General features: G+C 43.0%; 1 protein-coding gene across 2 annotated transcripts in view; it reads left to right on the top strand.

The window, feature by feature from the left end:
* CACNA2D3 (calcium voltage-gated channel auxiliary subunit alpha2delta 3) overlaps window positions 1–25,436 on the top strand; it is an 828,419-nt gene that overhangs the window by 718,890 nt on the left and 84,093 nt on the right. For both annotated transcript variants that reach the window (XM_063114014.1, XM_063114015.1), the window contains 4 exons: window positions 4,925–4,986; window positions 5,970–6,014; window positions 14,231–14,293; window positions 17,355–17,425. In XM_063114014.1, coding sequence (XP_062970084.1) covers window positions 4,925–4,986; window positions 5,970–6,014; window positions 14,231–14,293; window positions 17,355–17,425 — 241 coding nt within the window. The remainder of the gene's footprint in view (window positions 1–4,924; window positions 4,987–5,969; window positions 6,015–14,230; window positions 14,294–17,354; window positions 17,426–25,436) is intronic.

The following is a 25,436-nucleotide window of genomic DNA, read 5'->3' on the forward strand; positions in this document are numbered from 1 at the left end:
GTATGAATCTCTCCTCAGTGATTTGACTGCCTTCCGCAGGCCCCCACCTCTGGGTGTGTGTCCTTTATCTCTTCATCTTGATATACCTGCTCCTAGCACAGGCTGGGTTTCTGACAAATGTGGGGGAAAGGCATGGAGGAAGGTAGAAAAAAAGTAGTAGGAAGTTAGAAAGCTGGGAAAAGAGGAAGTCTGGAAGGAAGATACTTCACTGAAGGCTTGGTCTGTATTATTAAGCTGAATATCTATACTCAGGCCCTCAGAGTATTGAGATGAGTTACAGGAACAGTCACCTTTTCAAGCCAAGAGAGGTTTTAGTGCTTGAGATGCCTGAATATTTTATGTTAAAGGCTTCTGGGCTCTTTTGGATGGCAATTCTCATAACAATAACTTTGCTGTTTTGCTGGTTTCCAAAGACCCTCCCAGTGTCTTGGGGTCACTGCCCTAGGAGGCTAACCCTATATTGGCATGTTGGGAAGAACCCTATGGTATAATTTTTTCTGGATCTGCTCTGCTCCTGGAAGGTGAGTAACGTACCACCAGATGCTGATATGCAAAAGGACCTCTGTATCTGTTCGTGTGAAGAGGAGTCACAGCGGAAGCCCTGGAGCACTTGTAATCAGATGGAAGTGGGAAGCTCCCTGAACTCCAGGGAAATATGTTGATGATTTTCTGGACTGTCTAAAAATTTCAAACCCTAGGAATGGTGTTTTTGTTTTCTGCACTCTCCTTGGGACTTCGGTTTCACTAAAGCATTTTTTTTTTGGTCCTTATTTTCATTATTAAATTAGCAAGACTGACTTGAATGAGAATATACTGTTATGGTTTGAAATGTTGTTGAAAGAACGAAATAGATGGGCATGACACATATCTCAGGTTCCATTTAGGCTATGTGGGGAATGGGGGAAGAGAGTGGGACTTGCTGAAGTAATAGTGTTTTCTCTGATAAAGGCTGAAAAAAGAAAAACATGTGGAACAAAACAAAGGAAAATAGTGAAAGGAAGCTAAATTTCTGTTTCTGGCGAGTCATATTTGTGTTTCGGAATAGGCCATAATGTTCTTAAGTATTTTTATATGCTTGTTTCTTTGGGAGGGGGTGCTTTTTTTTCTCATTTGGTTGTTGGTTTGTTTCGTGTTTGTTTTTTTTTTCACTTTAAATCATCAAGTGGTCATGGCTGCCTAACTCATCTCATTATCCCAACTCCCACTGTCCAGGCCTTTCCTGGCACTTCCTCTGCAAGCTTTCAGAGAATTTCTTAGGATTTAGAAACTAGAATTTCTTAGAATTTCAGAGAATTTCTTAGAATTTCTAACATATAAATCTGATCCTGCCACTTCTTTACTTAAAGATCTTTAATGGCACCTACAGCAGGTGTCAGCAAACTTTTTCTGTAAAGGGCCAGATGGTAAATAGTTTAGGTTTTGTGGACTGTGCAATCTCTGTTGTACTCAACTCTTTTATTGTAGCCATAGACAATATGTAAACAAATGACAGTGGCTGTGTGCCAATAAAACTTTATTTACAAAGAGAGGCTGGATTTGGCCCTTGGGCTAATCCCCAGCCTGCAGGATGCTATTCAGATGCCTCGGCTGACATTCAAGACCTTTTGCCATTTCAACCACAGCCTGCACTACCAGGTCCCCCAGTCCCATTCCTCTCAAGCCTCAGGACACAGGATGGTCTTTACAAAGACTCCATCCCTTTGACACTGTGCCTTCCTTTATTTGGATCACCATGGACCCCTGCTTTCTGAGTCAGGTATCCATGCTTACCTTACACAAAGCTCTCGCCAATTCCCCCAGGCCAAGTCAGCCCTGCCCTGCCCTCCACAGTTCTTAGTTTATGCCTGTAATGTAGCTTTTACCATGTGGCTACTCAGCTAGATGCTGAGGGAGCATATTGTCCCCTTCCCCTTAGTGCCCAGCTTAGAGCTCAGCACAGAGAAGGCCACTGAACAAATGGTCATGAAGTGGACCCACCAATGGGGTTGTGAGTCTCTTAATCACAGAACAGTATATTAACGTGTAGGTGAAAATTCTGCAAACCGGATGTGTGATGGGAAGCCAGGGGCTGATGGTGCTGGAGGGGCGTGGGGGTCAGCAGCAAGGAACACAGAGGTGGGTCCAGTCCAAGCAGACAGTTGCAGTCAGTCGGGGCTGTCTGAGAGCCCTTGGGCAACAACCTCTGGCCCAGACAGGGAGTGAGTGAGGAACGAAGGGAGCAGCATCTCGTGTAGGGCATCAGGACCAGGGAGAGGATGCAGCCTGCTGGAGAGAGATCAGAGAGAAGCAGCCGTGTGATTAATGGGACGGAGGGACTGACTCATGAGGAAAGATTAAAGCGCTCTGAAGATCAGGGTGCGGGACTGACAGGGGCAGATGATAGCAGGCTCCGAGCATGTGAGATGGATAAACACCCAGGAGGCAGCAGCTAGCTTCATTAGTGGTATGGAAACGTGGCTCCATCTGAGACTGGGAGGGGTGCTCGGAAGGGCACAGGTGGCTGATGGAAGAACTCAGGTGATGGCGGTCGGCCGGGGCGGCTCTGGGCTGTTGGAAGGAGAAGCATCATGAAAAGACTCTTTCAGGGAACCCCCATGCTTTTCTCCTATAAGCCCCTGCAGCTCTCCATGGCTGTTGACCTTGGCCCTGAGAGGTCGCCTTAGATTTACTCTCTGGCTGCCAGTCTGGGGAGGGCTGGCCAGGGAGCGACGTGGGAGGGGAGCTATAAGAGACACACAGAGGAAGACAAAAAAACCGACTTCCCGTTCTCGAACTCTTAGATACCAGCTGCAGGATTTCACAATTGTGAGGCCTTCTGCTCTGAAGTCAGTTTTCTGCTGGCGCCTGACTGTCGTTGGTAGGACCAGAGATACTTGTTCCATGCCTGTTCTTACACACAGGTCAGATGCTCACCTCTGCCTGTTGGTGAATCTGATCAAAGCCCAGCTACACCCTGGTTTGCACCCTGCACCTTGGCCTGAAAGACATTTTGGAAGACAAGATTTATTTGAATTGCAGTAAACAGCCCTCAGACTCCAAAATCAGTTTCCTTCAGTTATTCTCTGAAATTTTCTCCAAGGCTGGGAAGAGCAGCTTGTGTGCAGTCTGGCCAGGTGGCCCACATTGAACCAGGTCCTCTATAGCCAATTGGCTAAAGACTGCAGAGCAGACCTCCTCAGCCCTGGCTGCACAGTAGCATCACTTGGGGCGCTTTTAAGGAATATTCCTGCCTAGATCCTTACCCCCAGAAATTCTGATTTAAATGGTCTTGGCAGAGAGGGGGAAGGCACCCAGGCATCAGTATTTTTTCTTAAAGATTCCCAGGTGGTTCTAATGTGTTGAGAACCACTACTGAAGAAGCTTTTATTTAGGTGTGATTATGATTCATGTGGATGTTTCTCTCCCATTTTTCTCTGTAACTGCTGACAGTATCACTTGAAAGTTAAAAAAAAAAAAAAAAAGCAAGCATTTGCTGATGGGTCATCTGTGTGCTCAGCACTTTTCTGGAGGCACGGATCCAACAGGGATCAAGAACATGTCCCTGCTCTTGGGGAGTTTATGGTCCAGAGGACGGAGGACACTTAGGATAGAGCAAGATGGGTCCATAGCACTAAAATAGTGCATTTCAGAGACTATTCCCATTCAGCATATTGCAGCCATGATTAGCTCTAGTCTTATCCTAGAGTCTGAAATTCTAAGTCCAAGACAGATGGCAAGTCTCTCCAAAAGTACCTCCCCAGTTAACCTTTACTCTCGGAGCTTGCTTCAACCATTTCTTTAGGAACTAGAAGTACACTTGATTATTGTAAGGGTAACAGCCTTGGACCTTCATGCATCCCCAACTTCCCAAAGCCAGCACAGCAATGATTATTTGAGGGGGGTGTCTAATATAGTGGCATCCAAAATTTTAAGAGTATATAAGGGAACTTTTTTTCCTTCCAACTGTGTATTTCTTTTGATGGGTGTTATTATTTAGGTTGAAGTTATTATAGGTGTTTAAAAGAAAGCAGAATGGGAAGATAAATAACAGTACTTGCCAGCATGTAGATATGGCAAGAATTGGGGAGGTTGTGTGCAACAGACTGAAATTTACAAAAATGCACTGGGGTAAATGGTGTCCCCTGGGGAGTCCAGCGTTTCCTGCAGAGTTTCATTCTTTCAAACTCCTCTGAAGTTTCCCCATCATCTGATGAGCTTTTTACCCTGACCATTCTGATCACTTTCTGAAATGGTTTCAAGAGTTAGGTTCCACTAAATTCCACCTCCCAAAGTTTCAAGTCATTTTCTAAACCTTATCCCTTTCTGTGTTTCTGTCACTAGAACTAGCATGCACTGTTGCTTTAGGAAGCTTTTCACAGACAAAAATTGTAGAATTTCACCAGACTTCCTAGGGAGAGAGGAACATTGAGATGTGGACACTAGGGGGCCAGTTAAACTAAGTGATATCCTTAAAGTGACTTACTTCCAATACCAACCTCATGACAAGTGCTTTTCAAATTTTGTATTTCAAAAACACATGCAGAGTCCACATTTTAGACATACCAGTTCATACAATAATAGCTGAAACTGGAACTGAAGAAATAGTGATCTTCTGAATCTTTTTTTTTTTTTTATTCCTTTTTTCAGCTTGTGTTGGAGGGGGGTTGGGAATCACAAGTTTATGAATTTTAGAAACACTAAAGTAACATGTCTCCAGAGAGCCATCTGAACTGCGCTGTTTGTTGTGTATCATGAGTTCTGAGTACAGGTAACCTTGAGAATTTCTTACCTGAAAGATAAAATGTCTAAGTTGTATGCTTCACTGTAAAATTTATTTAATATGCTTATACCAGCTTCTGGCCATGACAGATAATTTTCAATGATAATCTTAAGTAGTTATGTAAAGGGATCTCTAATACCTTCTTTTATTTGTAATTTGTCCCAGCTGTAGGCATTCAGATGAAACTTGAATTTTTCCAAAGGAAGTTTTGGACTGCCAGCAGACAGGTAAGTTATAATCAGCATCTTGAAGCATTAGCAACACTGTTATTATACAGGTATTCACATTTGGGTACTCAGTGCCTAAAAGTGCCAGATTTCCGATGAATGTTTGTAAAATGGACTGCCGGCTGCTCAGATTACCTTTCATTTTACTGCTAAATGAAGAGCTGTCAGCATGTTAGACACCGTACGCTGTGCAAAGCAGGGAATTTGCTCCTAGGAACAGTTTTAATTGTGAGATCAAGATAGTGATCTTCCAAAGGAGTTTTCTTTTAAATATTGAGGACTTTGTGAGATTTTTTCATAGTGACTTTCTTCTAACCTTATTGTGATGCCTGGTTATTTATTTGTGTATCTACCACAATTTTGAAGGCCTTTGTATAACTAGGTTTGTCGAAGCATGTATGTGCATTCTTTGGCCAGAGAATCTGGGAGCATTGTTTCCTTTTGCTATGCTGTCTGTGCTAAGTAATCTCAGTGGTATTTGTTCAGCAATTTGGTAGAAATGGCAACTAATAAGTTGCCTCCATCTGTCCAATTCTAAATGTTGGAATGGTTTGTCATTTCCTAAATTAAGATACTTTAGGAAACTATAAACCGAGAACACAGGGGATTTTAAAAAGTCATTGGGAATTAGTTAATTTAAAAATAAATATATCATAATTATACTTCTTGTTACCAAAATATTTGAGATCTTAAAATGATATTATCAATATTGAATGACAACATAAATTAAAATAGATGAAAAAGAGCCAGCTCCTTCCCCCTGCACATTGTTTTATATGTTATTTTTATGTTACTATTTGGAGTTGATACTGATTCTGGAGAAGGCATCAAGATTCATCTTGGAGCATTCCTTCTGGATGAGATTTGGTATTTGCATTACATGCCATGACTTTGACAGCTTGTTCTGGAATAGCTAAGTGGCAGCCACAGCAGATGCTGGGATGTCCAAGTAACACGCTTCCCCCTGCTTTCCCCCGACATAGTGTGCCTCACTGGATGGCAAATGCTCCATCAGCTGCGATGACGAGGTAAGATGGCCTCCTGGTTTTGTTTCTGCCCTGGCCAAGCGGAGGTGACAGAGCTTTCTGACAGAGGGAATGCCACTATTAACACTGCTCTGGGCCAACCTAAAAGAAACCCAGAAACGACATTTGCTTTGTTTCTATTTTCTTCTCTCCACTTCCCCCCACCGCTGCCCCACCAGTCAGATAGTTTATGAGATCTGAAGAATTGTCCTTTTAATATCTCATGGACAGCACTATTGGAATTTTGATATTTTATAGGAAATAATAAAAATGTACTGTCATTTGAAATTCACATTACAGTTCTCAAAGCTTTTCTCCATGCATTATCTCTTTCCATCCTCGTAACAACCTAGTGAAATAGGTAGGGATTATTGGCCCATTTTTGCAGGTAAGAAAACAGGATTCGAGAAATTGAGTGACTCAGTTAATTTCACGGAATAAGCAAGCCAAAGCTTAGAGTTCTTTTATTTCAGCATAGTATTTCTTTCTACAACCCCTCACCCCCAAACCCTGCCACTTTCTTAAGAGCAAGGAAGGAGGAGGTTGAATCCCACACATTATCAAAGAAAGAAAAAACTGTGCCACTGCCCTAAATCTGTCCATCAGACTTATGTTTTTACCATAGCCAGTTCCATGCACCCTCTGCCCCGTGTTCTGGAGCCAGCAGAAGCATGGTGGCCTTGTCTCTTCTGCTCAGGTAGCCTTTCTCTCTCTGTGTTAGTGAAACATGGTCAATACATAAAGCAGACCTTATAGATAATCATGTATTTATATTCCTTCTGGTTACCACGACTTAAGAAATTTTAAACAAACATAATTTCAACCCAGAATTCATAGAATAGAAGTAGATTTCAAAAAATTAGGCAAAGGAAAAACAAGTATAGAAATATAAAATATATAAATATATAAGGGAAAAACAAGTACAGAAATATAAACAAGAATAGAAATATAATACAAGTACAGAAATATAAAATATAGTCCTGTATGAAGTTAAAACACAAAATGCTCAATCCTGGAGGGTATGGCTGCTGATTTTTTTTTAAAAAAATTATAATTATTGTATAATTATAATTATTGTTACAGTATCCAAAGAGTAAAAACCAAGCAATCCGTTTTTCAGCAGAATCCTAACTTTTTCTGATTATCAGATCAAAAATAATTTTCTCTTAGGAAAGAGCACACTTTGACGTTTTATGACCAACACCTTTTCAGTAAGCTCAGAGACACCTTTCACAGAATAGTCAGGTGGGCCTCAATCCTTCTTCTGTCTTTGAGACACTTATTGTCTTATTGGAGTGTTCAGCTCAGGAACAACAATGCTTCACAGTAATATTGACTAGTGAGTGTCCCTGTATTAAGCTCCTTACTTGCTCAGTGAGTACAGTAAGAGAACTGAGGATGGTTGGTTAGTTAGTTGGCTGATTGAATAGATGGCTAGATGGTTGGCTGGTGGGATGGGTGATAGTTGGGATGGTTGGTTGATTAATTTGTTGTTTGGCTCATTAGTTGGTTGGTTGGTTGGTTGGTTGGTTGGTTGGTTGGTTGGTTGGTTGGTTGGTTGGTTGGTTGATTGGATAGATAGATGGATAGTTGGTTTAACAATTTGATGAATAAACTTAGAGGCAGTAATCTTTCCATAATCCATGCTGCCTCAGAGTATCCTCATATAAAAACAAGTGAAAATGGATCCTCGCTTAGAGTGGAAACCTCCAGTATGCTTTTTGTCCAATGACTGATTTCACAGGTGGTATAGCATGGTGGTTAAAGGTGCAGGCTATGGAGTTAGACTGACTAGTTTCAAATTGCTGACTCTGACAGTAACAAGCTATGTGACCTTGGATAAGTTTCTGAACCTCCCTGTGCCTCAGTTACCTCAATTATACAATGGAGTTAGAATATCACTTCACAGAGTAATGGTGAAAAGTGAATGAGATAAGATATAAACCATGCATGGCATGGCTCCCGGCAAATGGTAAGCACTAAGTAAATGTTGACTATGAACCAAAAAAGTCTAATGACTGTTTCTTGCCTTAGAGTGGTGGTTCAGCTGGATCTGAAACCTCAGACAGCAATGGCATATCTACTTCAGGCAATTGACAATTTCCCCCGAGCATAGTAAGCACAGGTTATAATACCTTCCTCACTGCTAATGATCTCTTTCCAGCAGCCATTGGGATAAACCTCCATTCGAATGTCATTTAAAGGTCCACATACTTTGAAAATTAAGCCTTGAATTTGCCCTGATTTCTGAACTTGATCAGATGTTCAAATGTCCTCAGTTTGCACTTTGAAACTACCATCCAGTTTTTTCTTCGACACTTAAATTTTGGCTCCAGGCAACTGACTGACATTGTTTTAAATGGAAAAGCTAGCCCTGCCTTCCCACCAAGACCCCTTCCGTTCTTCCAGCAGACTCTTTCCATGTGTCATTCTCTTTTCATAACTTTTAATTAGGCCTGTGAGACCATGTCCTTCCTCTTTCCCAGCTTCCCTCAAATGATCAGGTCCCCATTAAAAACAGCTGTGGGGGCTCATTAAGTTCACATGCTTCTGGCTTCTCCACTGCACTGAAGACCTGGCCCAACTTCCCAGGCTTATCATCCATGCTTTGCCTTAGATCCACTCCAGCCTCCTTGTCTACCCCAGCAGTGCACTCCCTGGGCCTTGGCAGGAGGGCTGATGGGTGGGGTCAGTGTGGCCCGATGCCTTCCCATCTGGTAGATGTGCATCTTTGGTTGGACCAATCAGAGCCTAAGCCATGTGGCTTGAAGGATCTGGCCGTGGGGTCGACTGAAGACCTTGAAGGAGTTCTGTCGACCAGGGCCAATGTTAACTTCAGAGTTCATGAAGTTCATACACTCACTCATTCCTTCAAGACGTGTTTTGAGACCTTCTTAGGTGCCTGGTACCTGGCCAACCACTGGGGATTCAGTGGCGTCTCTAAGACTTTTTAAGGCCTTTTAGGCATTTCCTCTGGTGTCTGAAAGACCTGCTTGGATTATGAGAGGGCAAGGAGAAGGGCTACATCCAAGCAGCCAGGTGCTCCATATCTAACTGCCAAGCCCAACCAGCAGGTGGCGCTGAGGGTCATTTGAATAGCTATCGGGGGAGGAGCACGGTGACCCCCACCCAGCACATCTTTCCAAAGTGACTCCTCCACAATAAATTCTTTCAAAAGACAGCATTTTGATAGACAGTTGACCTATAATGAAAAGACAGAACAAGTGATGTGAAGTAAGAGTCAGTCTGTTGCACAATGTAAATATTACGGATGAGGTTGTGAGCCCCAGGGAAAGGTAGTAAGGAGCGGCCCCTGTGTGCCTGAGATGCAGAGATACGGGCCCCACCTCACATGTAAAACCCATTGTGTGTGTGTGTGCCCGTCCGTCCGTGTGTCCTCACAAATGAGGACAACGGGCAGCACAGTTCTGGGCTTCTGAGTGAGTTGTTTCCCCAACAAAACAAACAAAAGGCAACACAAAAAGCCTCAGCCATCCCACCTCTGAGATCTCTTGCTGTCTCTTCCTGAGAAAGGTAAAACTGTAGCATCAGGATACTTATAAAAATGGCACTTAGTAGGTGACCAATAAACAGGGCTGAAGCACATGTCCCTGGAGGGCTCACTGTGCACGGGGCACTATGCTCAGCCTTCACCTGTACCCTCCCACTGAGTCTTCCGGACAACTCTGTGGAATAGTTGCCATGGCTGTCTCCATCCTTCAGATAAGAAAAAAGATCACAATGATAGCAAATGTCAGTCTCTGACTGTAAAGCTAGTATCTCAGCCCCTGAGCTAATACTGCCCCTTCCCGTTAACACAAGCCTTCCAGTCTGTGACTGCCCGATTCCCACAGCCTGGGTTTGTGCTTTGACTTCAAGTATTTCCTGAATCTGCCTTTGTGACCCAGAATGAGACTTCTCTGAGCAATATGTAGTCATCAAATAGTCGCAGGTATTTTTTTAAACATCAAATTCTCTCTGCCTCTCCCCCTCTCTCTTTATCCCTGCATTTTTAGAACAACCTTATCCCCAGATGTTTTTCCATAGATGGCTGTGGAGTAGGTGCTTCCAGCATCTGCCAGAACCCAGAGCTCGTGATTTCTCCAACCCCTCAGCCTGTCAGTGCTCCCTGGGGACAGGATGATGGGCGGGTGTCTTCCAAGATGATGGGCTTCATCAGAGGGGAAAGTAGCGTAATGAAAGAAAGCTGAGAAAATATCTCCTCTATTTCCTTTGACTGGAAGGGGACGATGGGGAAGGAAATTGAATATTATTTATTATAAAGTGACATAGAAAAGACAATTGATCAGATTGGATCCTGGTTAATTCTGTCCTGAATGATCTGTAAACCCAGCGCTCTGCCCCCCTAACTCAAGCAAGCTTACTTCACTCCCCTGCACTTCTCCAGAATAATTTAATCCCGGTGGCCGCTGACAGGGAGGTCTGTTTAAGAAGTCATCTAGTCATAAATTTGCTTTTTGGTGTTTACGGGTAGACGACATAACAGTATTGCCTGTGATGAAAACTTGGTGACGCCTTTCAGATTCAGTGACCCAGGTCTGTATCAGTGACATAGCACCCTGACTTTGACCTATGATTTTCTCAGCAATTTGTAAATCCCAATGTTGGCTGTGCTTGTTCCTTGCTTAATAGGGTGACCGAATCTTTTTATACCCAGCGTAAGCGTGAAATTCAAACTTAGCCATAAACAAGTACAGTAAGGCATCTTCTCTGCTGCCAAGTTTCTGTCCTGGAATCCTAACGTAAGGGAGAAAAAGTGAATTTTAAAACTTTTAAAGAGAAGCATAGTCCAAGAAATAAATGCCAATTGGTACTCAGCATAGAAGAAACAAGTACTGTTCCCCAGCCCATGGCATGCCAAGAAGAACATGCCCACTGTGCTGTGGAAAAACATGAGGTACCTTTGCAGGAAAGGGCAGCTTAGGCACATCGTCTGCCAGGACCCTTGGCCAGACCTCCTGTGTTTCCTCTTCCCATCACTATCTGGTAGGATGTAGACGAATCTGACCACAGTGAGTGGATCATCAAGTGAATTTTTAGACTCTAGCCTATGATGGGCTTTTTTTTGTGTGTGTGTCTATAGATTGTTCCTTAGTAAGTGGTGGGGACATACAGAAAATCCCCTTAAGCTTTGCCTGACTAAATCTCTTGGTTTCAGAAATCAGCTTAAGAATTACTGTGCACAGAGAGTCCAGGAACCTATAATTGGGGTCGATACCACTTGACCAAACTGACCCCAAACAACAGTCATTCTGTTGTTTTGTTTGTTTTCAGCCATAATAATAACACCCCAGGCACTTAGTGCAGTCACTGGTCTGGCTGATTTTTCTGCCATTTGTTGTGGTTTTGTTTGGTAACGTGTGACAGACAAGATCTGTCCTTAGCTCTATGTATGTTAAGAGATTGCTTCTTTCAAAAAAGGAAAGCCTTTATGTCCTGTTGTCTTTTGAAAGGTAGAGCGGGTTGGACAGTAGGAGGAGTCACATCACACTGGATTCAAGTCCCACTTGCTTAGTGTGTGACCTGGGGAAGGCAACATCTCTGGGCCTGAGTTTTCTCCTCTGTCCAAGAGAATAATCTCCTACTTGACAGTGTGAAAAGTAAGGTTTTCATGAGTCAGTGTCTTCCTAGAGCTGTGATTCTTCTTCTTGGCAAGCTTCAATGTGTGCTAATTTTCATCTGGTATTCTCTCAAGCTTGCACCCCTCTATTTTTGCAGCTTGATTTTCCAAGTTCTGAGTTGAAATAGGCTTGGCACCCCCTCTAGAATTATCACCCCTGTTTCTTCCACACCAGAAATGAGAAGAAGCAGGGCAGGCACCTGCAAAGTGAGTCTCCTCCTGGCCCGCCCTACCTCTGCTCCATCCAGTGGGGCCATTAGAAAGAGCACAGAGGTCCTCATTTCCAAGTGAAGTCAGGAAAAGGACCACATGTTTATAGTAAATTCACTGAAAATTTGTCTCTAGATAAAGTGGAAATTGTGAAAATATATTTATTTTATATAATGACTTTAGGTTGTAATTGCAACTGTACTCTAATTCTCCAAACAGAAAAGTAAATTTAGTGAGGTTCGGGGGCTGAGAGTTTAATGTTTCTGATAAAATTATAAAATAGCGCAATATAAAATCCTTTATATTTGATTTTCTCAGAATGTTCACCAAAAGGATCAAATACAATAAAGAGTTTGATCAGTTTTCCCAGAGACTTCCTTCCCTTAGCTCCTGGCTTTTGAAGTCATCCTCTTTGGAAGCACCTCTCAGGTCTTATCTGTGGTGATTTTTTCCTTCTTTGCATGTCTACCTCTGACAGATCCTGATGTGCCAGTGGCTTCCCTTGGATTAGAGCTCTTCTCCAGCATCACTTTCATGGGCTTCATGAAATTTTGCCTCTTTCTCAAGATTTTCGATTGACTTTATACTCTGTGTGCCTTGTGTCTATATTGTATTACCCAATATTTACAACATTAGACAAACAGAGGTATTGACCAAAGGCACAGGTCTAATAGCAAGAATACTAATTGTTTAGGGATGTTTGAGTAGGAAGTAATTTTACAATCAGGGATGGAGCGCTGATGATGATTTTTGACTCCCTATGCAACTGTGGGGATTTGGATAGTCAATATCTGAACATGGAGGCCGCTCCTGTACTCAGCATGTTTTCATTGATTGCATAGAGATTAACCTCTCTTTGCTTCAGTGTCTGTACCTGCAAAATGAACATCATGGCATTCAAATCAGGAAGGATATGACACAGTGTAGACTGAGTTAAGACTCATTGGGAGTACTAGTGTAATCTAAGACATGGCTGTCCAAAAGAACTTTCTACAATGATGGAAATTTCCTAAAGTGTAGCCACTAGTCACGGGTAGCTGTGAAACACTTGAAATATAACTTGTGTGACTGAGGAACCAAACTTTTAGTTGTATTCCATTTTAATTAAGTTAAAACTGAATTTAAATCTACGTAAAACTAGTGGTTACCATATTGGAAGCATAGCTCTGTGGATGGATTGCTTCCATGCTGTCTCCTGAGGATGGAGAAAGTTTATCAAGACTACTACCAGGACCAAAGCCAAGAGCTAATAGTAAGAGTGTGATCAGGTATCCAAGTCATTCATCTGACCTCTTTGGATAACCAAGAGAAGCTCTATTATTCACCAAAGCAGCCAATTTTCTTTGTAAAAGGTGTTAGCAGGACTTTTAATCTTCTGTCCATTCTGCACAGTCACTGTCTAGTAATAAAGCACGGACCTTTCTCACCAACTCACTGCTGTCCTTTTGTGCCTAACTGAAACCAACCCTGTGGATAGGCAAATGTCCCAGAAAACACCAGCCCTGTGGTGGCCTGGAGCTAGGTGGAATTTAGCTCAGGGTAAAGATATGTTACAAATTAAATGTTGCAGTCGGTATGTAAAGCTGCAATAAATAGAAACTGAGTTACATCAAGGACGGAATTAAACCTTAAGTTAAACTCCACAGCACTGTAATTAAAACTTAGCCTGTAGCAAATCATTCACTTTAGATTAAAGCAGTGTGGGGGAAGCAGAGGTTTGGGTTTACCTTGCTCTCTACAATTTATAAGTCTGAGCTACCAAAAGCTAACAGCCCTGCCCCCAAATCCAGCTCCCAATTAAAAACACAGTTTGAAAATCTTTAGGAGGCCTGAGGGGCTCCTTTAACAGAAGTCTGCCCCTTCCCCCCTGCCTCAGTCTATGAACAAATTAAAAAATATTACCTGGTCCCCTGATGGTCCTCTGAGCTGACACGGTGTTTTCATTAATACATCGTTAGAGTAATGACATTGTGCTGGCGTTTTGCTTTCAAAACAGCCTGCACTTCAACCACCGAGAATACAGGCTAGGAGGCCCCCGAATACTTTGTTCCTGAGAAATATTATTCAGGTCATATAAAAAAAAAAAAAAAAAAAAAAGGGAAGACAATTTGTAAATTGTTTTAATGCATATTCTTTTTCTTCCAATCTGGGTCACTCAAGGCTTGTTCAGTGTTTTATTTTTGTTTGTTAGTTTTGCAAAGTAAACACTGGAGTTAGCTTAACCATGGCATTATCAGCAGGCTTTTCCAAGTTCCTGAAAACAACTTCCCTCCAAAAAAATTGGTTTCTTTGGGTTGGAAGTACGTCATTCCGTGTAAAAGCAGTCCGAAGACCCAAAGCTGAAAATGTTTTTTTTTAAATTTTCTAGACTGTGAACTGTTATCTCATAGACAATAATGGATTTATTCTAGTGTCTGAAGACTACACACAGGTAAGTAAAAAAATTTCTACCACCTCAAAGTAAGGAGCTCAGAATATGCTTGGGTCGGGGGAACAAATTAGGGTGTTAAAACCTTGAGACAATGATCTCTACATAAGAGGTAATAGCAGGAGATTATAAAACCTTATTTCCATCCCTTTAAGAATGTCACAGCTTACTTCTCAGCAGGCCCCAAAGAGTTTTTACCTCCCAGTGGGGGGTGGTCAGGGGATGGCAGAGCCCAGGCCTGTTCTCTCACTCATAAAATGTTCAATTTATAGAACTCTTTGCCTCAGAGTTGTCTGTGCCACATAAAGAATTTTTGCCTCAAGGATGGAGGTTCCGTAAAGAGTTTGGGCCACTTGAAGGAGGTTTTCTCCTTCTGATATTTTACCTTCACATGCACACACACACACACACACACACACACACACACACACACAATTTCTAGATAATTATTGTTTATGGCTTTCTTTCTGGTTTTTGCTTTTTAAAAATCAGTTATCTATGTTCAAGGATTAGCTTGGGCTCTCAGCACCGAGGGACAGGGTTGTGGTCCAGAGATAGAAGAGGAATATTCTCCATTTGAATGACCTGTGTGCAGTGTGGAGGTGGGAGGGACAGAGATGGAAAGAAACCAAGAGATGGGGCTCAGTGCAGAAATCTCCACTCTATTTAGAAATAAAAATGAGAGTTAAGGTCAACAGCATTATGATAGAGAAACAGAAGTTTTTCCATTCAAACTTTCTGCATGAAAACTTTTCCTGCTATTAGAATTAAATCAGAATTTTTAAAGAAGGGAAAATGCATGCATACAAGTTTAGCTGTGCAGTGTGGTATAATAAAGTAATATTAGCAGGGGAGGCAGATGGTTTTGGTGCTAGTTCTCTTCCTTAACTAGTTTGGGATCATTGGCACATTTTTTAACCCAGCTAGGCCTCTGGATAGGCTCTGTAAAATGATGGTTAACTATATATGGTTTCTTCTAATTCTAATATTTGAGGGTACTAATATTTTATAATGAAGTTACTTTTAAATCATTTAAAATTATTTAGTAGTCAACAGTACTATAGGTCCATTAATGCTTGATAAATTGGTTAATTGTCCTTCAGTGTGGCTCCTTAAGGTCTGAGATCAATGGTTTGTTCATTTCTAAACTGTGGCTCCAGGAAACTTGAGGATTATGCTTCCAGTTCCCCTCTTATCCATGAGAATAGAATGTTGTAGGGTTTTAAATGCACCTTTCATGGCTGATTACGCTATTGAGACTCAGAACGCCTACACAGTCTTCTCTAATGCTGAACATCACTGAACATCGGACAGTGGATGGACAATAGGTAGGATGAATGAGCCCATGAAACAAAGCCAGTCTCTGAGGCAGAAGGAAAGTCTATTGGCCTATGGTAACATGCCCATTTGGCTGGGAAAAGGAACATAGACATTTAGGAACCTATGGAGCAAGAATCCAAACTAATCACCTGGAAGGAGGAGCTCTGTTCTGTCATAATCCTGTAGGGCTGAGATAGGAACCTGATCCTAGGACACAGGAGGGATGGAGTGGATGTCTTCCAGTGGTGAGTCCTGGACTGGCCAGCATACTATTAAAATAGTGTCTCTGGCAAAGCCATTGGCTGCTACAAATGCTCTGCTTTGCATCTCTGTGGAATAGGCCTGCAACATTACCCAGCGAGTCTGCCAGCCTGCTGAGTCTGGGCTTGTTTGATGTTGTCTGGCTTCCTGCACCCCATTAGGATGATTCTTCTTCATCTAACAACCAGTTCCATTGACGCTGGCATATTTACACACAAAAAAAATACAAATGTCCTTCTTGCTCCTAGCAGCAGCACACGCCCACAGAATTTGCAGGAGTTTTCAAATTTCCCATAGTGAGAAAGGAAGTGCTTGATATTCAGAGAAATGTGTTTCCTTCCTCCTCCTCTCTTTCTTGACTTCTTGTCAAAGTCTCTCTCTATATATATGCTTTGTTGCCTGAAAACTCCCGAGAGTGTAGTTAAGGTCACTCAGTCGCAGTGGAATTAGGGTTTAGTTAATACAAAGCCTAAGGAATTTACGTAATTTGGACTCTTATTGTAATGCCCTCCCCACACCCACACACAAGCTATAAATCTTCAGAGCACCCAGAGGATTCTACTGATCTACACTGGCTCACTCCAGGTGTTAGCAGAAGAAGGCTGTTGTCACAAGCTCTGTTCCACAGTGCTGCATACACTGCCCACCCATAGGACAACTTGGAAGATAGTGGTTTTAGACATCTACAGGGCATGCATGAGGATGTTAATCCTTCATTCCACTATTCAAAGTTTGCAAATCTTGGCCGGAACCAAGAAATAGAGTTGCACAAGCATCAGCAGGATAGCGGGGAAAGGCTGCAAGGCCACAAATGACCTGAAGACAGTCCCTGAGGTAGGGGCAGGCCATTAGAAGTGTGATTGGCCATGCTGTCTCTTCAAGGGCCTGGACAGTCTTATTCTTGGTCAACATATTAACTGCCTATGGACAAAATGAGAGTATTCCTCAGAAAATGATTTGGAGAAAGGATGGATTCTCCACTGCAGGAAATTTATAGGGCCAATGAAGAGGACTGCTATATTTCCCTAAACAGGTCATCCAGGAATTATAAACAATTCTTTTTATTAGTGCTTAGGAAGCCCTTTTCACAGCCTGTTTCTGTCTGCATGAAGTAGCGTTTTAATCACAAGGGATTATATGCAGATTAATGCCTACTCCATCCAAGGCTAATGGGGGTGTGTGCGTGTGCACATGTGCGTGCACACGCATGTATGTGTTAATTTCAGCAATCAGCACGTTTTATGCAACCCCCTCCCATATATGGTGGAAGCACTCACATCTGCTCACTGGTTTGTTCTGTAATCCCATAATTTCACATGACTGTTAAAACCTTTTCCACTTTTATGTAACAGTAGTCCTGAAAACCTGCCTTTTGCTCCTGTCACTTCCAGGACACGGACTGTGTCCATCTTCATCTCTTCTCTGCTGTTTGGGCACGTTATTCATCTACACTGCCTCATGTGTCTTCTTTTCTTCCCCACAGACTGGAGACTTTTTTGGTGAGGTCGAGGGAGCTGTGATGAACAAATTGTTAACAATGGGTTCCTTTAAAAGGTAAGGATTTTATGATCCTCTGTGTCCCCCCAAAACGTTTGCCTAAATAAAATAAAACAAACTGAGGTCAAATAAAGAAAGCCCAGACTTGACCCCATAGCTAGTTTTTACTTGTGTTCATGTTCCAGAAGATCTCACTGAAATTCGATGCCTCTTGCAAGAGTGTTGAGAGTCTTAGAAACCAATCTCACAATGAGTTTCCTGTTCACCCAGCATAGAGTTTATTGGAGGCTCACATTGAAGTAGGAGTCTGTACTGTGACATAATTATATCAGTCTTAAGCAAGTCACTGTGAAGAAGTAGGAAATGTTTTACCTGGTCTGAAAGGAGGGGTATATTTTACCTCATGTTGACAAACCAGGGAAGCTTCCTAAGACTCTGGAACTCAGGGATGGAAGGTGATATTTAAAGACTTATTGATATAATTTTAGAAAATCAAGTGAAAGTTCTCAAAACCTGTGCCTGATGGAGGTAAGTTTAAGTCCGCTGCGGGAAGAAAACCCAGATGGTGCCAAACTCCGTAGGTGACAGGTACTACTCAAGTGGGTTGTGAAAACTCTAGACCCTAAGTGAAGCTTATATAGGACATCTTCTTCATGGTACCGTGTCCGTCATGGGCAAGCCAGCCATGCTCTTGGGATCACCAAAGCCTATGGAAAAAGTCATCACCCTGTGAGAGCAGGATGTCAGAATATTTCCCCAGGTGTGGGGGCGGTCAGTGCTATCTCCCTTCTCTTGGCCTCCCAGGAAGAATGGCGGTCTTTGAAGTGGTGCTTTAATGGGCGTATTTGATGCTGTTAAACATATAATAGCAGGAAATACAAGGATGGACCTCCAGCTGTCCTGTGAGATGCACTGCTAGTCTGCTGCCAGTGGGAAAGGCAGGCCCCAGTTTATTACTCCCCCACAGCTGAATGGCTAGGAAGTGTTAGCTCAGGAAATCAGGCTTGTAAGCCAATCAGCCAGACCAACTGAGCGCTGTGCTGAAAGCAGGGAATTCAAAAATGATGACCCAGTTTTTGAAATCCCATAGCTTGTTTGTGCCAGAGGGGAGGAAAAAAAGAAATCGTATAAGAAAGCTGGCATGGTGCCAGCTTGTCTATAATCTCTGATGTACTTGTTTGCTCTCAGGCCTGGCCATGGCAGATCGTTCACTCCTGCTCAATTCTCTTTTACAAATTCAAGTACAGTTTTCATCCTCGCCATGAGTCCTTGTATGCATGCTTGAGAACGCTGCTCGAAGCTGGGCTTGGGTTGCTACAGAGTTTTCCATGACTTCTTGGAGCTTCCCACAGCATCTCCTAGATTGTCTGCCACCTCAGGCACCACCGACTTTCCTGTCTTTATATGGATGTGTCCATTTGTATCATGTTCACTTGTTTTCAACTTGGTGTGGGGAGGAGACAATAAAGAGTAACCACACACAGCACACATGTTTCTCATTTGAAAGCATATTTTTCAACTTCTTTAACAAACCCATTTTTTTTCTCCTTTTCCTTCTTGGACATTCCTTTCAAACTGTTTGGTGGGAGAGAAAGAAAGATTATCATGGAATTTCAAACTTCTATTCTTCTCCTTAGTGTAGGTGAAGTAAGTATGGCTGGCATGAATCTAGAACTTTTTTTTCCTACAAGAGCAGTCAACATATTTGAGAAAAAGGAAGGGATGAGGATTTTACTCAATCATTACAGCAACTGCTGTCATCCAGGAGCTGGTTAACATACGTCCTGGGCCTCTTTGAAGGGCCCCCTCGCTGGTCAGTAAAGCAATGAGAGCTTGAGTTTGGGAGTCAAACAGACCAGGGTCAAATCCAGGCTCTGACATTTACTAGCTGCATGACTTAGAATAAGTCAAGTTACCTCTCCCAGCTTTGGTTTCCTTACATGGAAAATGAAGATAATAATAATAATTACTTCCAAGGATTGCTGTCAGAGATAATGAGATAATAATAAGCATAATGTTCTTAGCACAGTGCCTGGCATCTATTAAGGGCTCAATAATTGCTAGCTGCTGCTGTGATTTTTGTTGTTGTGGATCTTTGCTCAGTCTTGGCTTTGCTTTCTGCTTGGCACTAGGTAAGCTTCTTCTATACTCACACATCCGTGACACCTGCTGATGGAGTCTCTAGTATTGGAGTACCGAGTGCTTGAAATCAGACATTAGCATCCTCATTCTTTCCTGCATGCAGTGCTTGCTCAGAGCATAAAGTTGACAGTCCTTTGATTCAGAGAAGACCTGTGTTTCAGAAACACTGAAAGGATATAGCTGGAATAACTGACAGCACTCTGGTGGGGGAAGTCATGCACCCCCAAACACAGGGTCCACGGAGGCTGAGTTGCTTTAGCAACGTGGCCAGCCCAGGTGAAGCTCAGGCCCAGTTTGCTGAGCTGACCTCTCATCTCAGCAGCTTGGACAGTGCCAGGCTGGCACAAAGTCCTTCATTGTGATCAGCTATATACCCAGTCCTCAAGAAATGAGTTTCATGCACAAGAGCCCTACAAACCATCTCCTCCAGAAAGACAGAGCTCAAAGAGAACACCATCTCCCTTCATCAGCCTCCCCTTTGTCTCTCTCACCCGGGTCCACCTTTGGTGCCGCTCTCTAGGGACGTTAGGCAATGCTTGCCCGTGTGACAGTGGACCTTTTCCCTGATTGTCTGGCCACTTGCCTGGTGACCTGATGGCTGTCCTATGTGGCAGTGCCATCAGAGGGAGGGAATATTTACTTCTGGGTCTGCATTGCCATGTGGAAGAACCACTGGTGCATGCAAACAAATTAGCAACTTGAGAGAGTTTGAGGAAGTCCCACAGCAGCAAAACAGTCATGTTTGAGAGGTGTGGGACAGCCAAGGAAGTGTAGGCTCAGCAGTGTCTTATCTGGGCAAATAGAGCTTTCAGGATGGGAGGCCAGCTGAGTGATAAGGTCACCCAGATTTCTTTTAGCAGCAGTTGGTAAATTGTTAGACCAAGCAATGTTCCAGGCTTCACTTGTTTTCTCATACGGTATCACATCCCTGGTCAGCTTTTTCGTTTCAGAGAGCTTCAGACACTTCTTCACTCTTATCACTGAAAGTAGTGGACTCCCTGAGGAGTGACCCTTAGGGTTTTTCACGTTAGCTGTTTTCCTCTTTCACTCATGTTCCTGTCTAGTAAATGCCTTGCCTTCACATTTCTCAGAATCCATATTCTATGGTTTTCTTTGCTGTCCCTGTCCCTCTTGAAACAACTAAGAGAAAATCTAGTTTTAAAATCCTTTTATTAGAATTAATTTATTACCCTCTCACCCTGAGTGATACAAATACAGTGTTGCCAAATATCCAGGGGAAAGGGGGAAAAAGTACAGCCAGTCACGGGAGTGTGTTCAGAGTTCCTTACAGGGCCTCTGTGGCATTCTAGACTTGAAATCTGGAGACTTTTCTTCAGCCTCTTTGGGACTCCATCTCTTCATCACCCAAAATAGGGATCTTGATTGATTTTCTGAGAATTAGCTAAAATACAATATGTGAAAATGCTTTTCAAAAATCAAAGCCACAGCAAACAGGAGGTAAGATTAGCCCTTGAGTAAGAGTTCCCAGTGTCCAAGATTTTTTTTCTTTCAATTTTCTTATTTTGTTTTGTTTGTGTTTTATCACCAGTAGGCACCCCCCCCCCCTGCCCCCCAGCACAGCACTGGGGTGGACCGTGGGCCTGCACTTTACCGTGCACTAGCATCCCCAGGGACCTTTCAAAGCACACCTAGGCTCAGCCTGCACACCAGGAGATGGTATTAAATTGGTCTGGGGATGGACCCCCAGCATTGGTGCTCTCTATAGCTTCCATGTGATTCTCCTGTGCAGCCAGGGTCAAGAAATACTGGGTTAAAAGCACCTGAGTACCAGTCCAGCTGCTGCCCACTTTGGAGCTGCCTGATCTTCTCTGCAGCATAGTACTAAAAGAATTATTCCTATACCTGCAAGTGAGGGTTAAATGGAATACTGCCTGGGTAACTGAGGGGTCCCAGCTTGAGTGCTGGTACATGCTCACAGCCCGGCCCTCTGAGCATGGGAGCCCAGCCTCCTGCCTGGGCGTCTCCCATTGTGACCACAGTAGAGAATCGTCACAGAGCACCGTCAGCTGGCAGGGATGGATCGTATGACAAAGCTAGGGCTTGTGCATGTCTACTCTCTAATCCAGGACTCCTACCTCCTTCTGTTTCCTCTGTTCCTTCTTTTTGTAGACTTTCAAGCAAACAAAAATGTCTGAGTCAATCCCTTCCTAGACAGATGAGCCCCCAGCCCATCTTTCTGAGGGTATTATCTCCAGTACCTGCACCTTTCCTTAGAGTGCGATGGGAGGGCACCCACCTTTAGTGCCTTGATGGTGGTTTACTCTCCTTGAGGCCCCAGGGGACTCTCTGGAACTACCCATGCTAGGGCAAAACAGCAAACCTATAGACAGCAAGAATGAAACTCAGGTTTGATCTCAGGTAGAGCATCCTGCTACACAGCAAAATACTTAGCAGATTGCTAATAAGACATGAAAACCAATGGATCCTCCAGCCTCTTCCCTTCTACCTGTAAGTAAAAGAACACAGCTCACTGGAGTTCCATTGAGTTGGGCTCTAGCCTTGATATAAATTCCAGTTGTTAGGTAAGAGGGACAAGTGTGACTTTTGGGACATTTGAGCTAGAGAGACTGAAAGGAAAATTGGAATGAGTTCAACATGGAGCTCAAGAAAACAGCAGCAGCCTTTAAAAAACAGGTAAAAAAAATAAGTCCTCACTGGAGGATGAAAGAGTGGTTGTTGCTTTTATCAGATATCCAGAACTGGAGGGTTTGCACTGGATTGTTTGCTTTCACCAAGCATCCTTGTGGTTTCTGGGAAGGCCAATGGGTCTTCGCTCATTCTTTGTGTATCTGACTATGCTGGACACAGAAAGACCATCTGAGAACACCTGGCCTTAGGCTTGCAGGGACATGGACTGCTGGCTAATCATTTGTTTTGGCTTTGGAGCTACTGATGTTCCTATCTCCCTTGGTCATTGTCTTTTTTCCTTTTTGGGGGGTTTTGTTGTTTTTGTGTATGTTTCATTTTTTTGTTGTTGTTTATTGTTGTTATTTTTGCAGTGCTTGGTACGACAAGCCTGAGCTTTCACGCCACTGAGGCCATCATATTTTTCCCATGGGGCCTGGCAAATGTCCTTGTTGCCCTGCTCAACACACATTTGTGAACATGGTTGGCTTGTGTAGCATTCCCTGTGGTAGCTCATTCTGCTCTTTCAATCACCTTTTTAAAAGGTGACACATCCAGGTAGAATTCAAGACTTGGACCATTTCTACCCTTGTCTCTATGTGGTAGGATGGGGAGCTTTCCCTGTCTTTGGTAATCACTTCACATTTCAGCGAATGCCCTGGCCTTGGAGTCTAGTTACAGGAGAGATCTGTTATGTTTGGATGGCTGCTCTCCTTTAATGCCGACTGCCCACCGAGCTCTAATACTCAACAACTCAACTCGTGTAATGAATGTAATGCTTCTTGGCTTCCTGTTGACCTGATCATTTCCACAGAAGTATGCTTTGTCAGAGGTGGCGTTGAAGGGAACAAGGAGACAGATTGGCTTGGACAGTGTGTTTCTGGGCCAAACTTTCTGGAATGCAGGCACATGGAGATTCCAGTGGAACATTCTGAAGTCCTAAAGCTGCTGCTTGAGGATCCCCAATTACAACAATAACGGTAACTGCCTTCATCTTCATCATAACAGCAGCCTGTCTCAGTTACTGGATACTAACTACAGGCAAGGCATAGTCCCAGTAGCTAGCATGCATTAACTTAATTAATCCACCTAACAACTCCATGAAGTAACTACTATCATTTCCATTTAACAAAAGAGGAACTGGAAGTGGAGTCTCCAAGCATTTTAGTAACTTGTGAAGTTCACCCACAGGAATGAGTGAGGGGGTTGCAATTTGAACTCATGTCTCTCAAATTCCAGAACATTTTCTCCTAATCACTACTTATCATTTTCCATAGTTGGAGCAGACTAAAATATTTTCTGCAGAAATATTTTTTTTCACATTCATGAGTGTTCTGCCTCAAGAGGTAGTGAAATAGTTTTTCAGTCAAATTTGGAGTTCAGTGTACCAGTTACGAGTCAGTTCTGCTACAAATAATAGGAAAATCCAAAGTAACAGGGGCTTAAAGAACACAGGAGTCTTTTATTCTCTCATGTGAAGGAAGTCTGAAAATACTAATTTGGGATCCTCATGTTAATCATCATGGGTCTCAGGACCACAACTTTTTTTCCCACCTTCCTCCAAGTTGGCTTTTACACTCGATTACTTCATGGTCCAAGATAGCTGCTGAGCTCCAGCCATTGTATCTGTAATCCAGGCTAAGAGAAGGAGGATTCAGGGAGGTCTAAAAATCTAAAGTCTAAGTTTCAAATTTATATATTAAATTTTATTTTAATGAATTATAAATTTATAAAGCAGCCTTTTATATAATACCTCTACTTAATCACATGGCTTCACCTTACTACAAAGGAAGCTGGGAAATGTGCATATTGAAAAGACAGGGTTCTGCTTGCCGGAAGAGGAGAATAGGTATTGGGAGACTACTAGTGGTCTCTACCACATCCAGCATGCCCACGTTTGCTTCAAACCATACAAGTCCTCAAAATATTGAACCTGGCTTCCCTTGATGTCCACTTCAGAAATCCTCAAGAGATTGTTCACAGCTTCTAGTCTCCTCTATACACCATATGCCCAATGCAGTCCTAAACACAAATGGTCATAGCCACCATGTGACTCACCTGGCCAAGTACCTGCCTGACCCCAGACAATGAAAGTAGGAGCACTCAATAGTACCTAATTGTGTTTTGCTACTACTAATAATGACGCCAGCAACACCACCACTCCCAGATACTGACATTTATTGAGCCTCAGTAACATGCCCTGCACTGTGCTATGTGCAGCACAGGCATTATTGTGGTGAAATGCAGTTGTTATGAAATGTAGGCATGGCTTCATGAACATGGCAGAGTCCAAGGACACTCCTCCAGCATCCAAGTTTCTCGCCTCAAATGGGTTTTGTATTACTTCATTTCCAAATTAGAATTCAGCCATTTCCTTCTATTTCCTACTCAAACAAAGAGGCAAAAGAAACTTAATATTTTCTGTGTGGGATTAATTGTGATTCCACTTTCCCCTTCAGCTTAACAAGCAAAGCTAATTTTTATGGAAGAGGCCAGGTGAATGGGCGAACAAGCCGGCTGGTAGGTGCACTTACTGGCCACCCATGAGTTTCATCCCTTGCCTCAGGATCAAAGCTGGAAGAGCAACATTCTGCTCTGGGTGGGGACAGGGACTGTTCTGATGCTGGGAGGTTGCTGATCTCTTCAGGGCCACGTTCCTTCAGATGACCCTCTCTTCTTGGCTCTGGGGTACCCACTTGTTTCTCAAATCAGTGCTGCTCTCCAGGATAATGGGAAACTGTTCTTGATGTTTGCAGGTGCCACCTATCTATCTGGTGAGTCAAGGAAGCACCCTGTTGGGGCTCAGAATGTGGCACCCCAAAGCGAAGGTCTCAGAGTCAACCTCAAAAGCAGTTTTCCTCTGCCCTTCTCCACCCTCCTGTCTTTCAGCCTCATTCTCCCCCAAGGCAGGTCATAGAAACCAGAACTTCTCTCCACAAAGCCAGCCATAGAGACTAAAAGTATACTGTAATCTTCCTCTACCTTTCTGTCTTAGAGTTGGCCATAAAGGAATTCTCTGACCTTCTTTGTCTGATGGTAGGTCAGGAGACTCCCATTCCAGAAAGGGTCCTGCTCCATACCCTGGAGGAATGAATGCTACACAGAGAGGCAAGAAGAATCTGAACAGACAGACTTTGCTGGGTTTCCCCACCCAGTCTATGAGCATTAGCTCCTACTTTTCTTTGTCCAATCACATTTCTTCACAGCTATGCCTGCTTCACAGAACCTAAACAAAAAAATGAACAGTTTTCCCTATATCTTTAGGTCTTCATTCTGAAGG

Source organism: Cynocephalus volans, chromosome 11 (assembly GCF_027409185.1).
Source record: "Cynocephalus volans isolate mCynVol1 chromosome 11, mCynVol1.pri, whole genome shotgun sequence".
Lineage (NCBI taxonomy): Eukaryota > Metazoa > Chordata > Mammalia > Dermoptera > Cynocephalidae > Cynocephalus > Cynocephalus volans.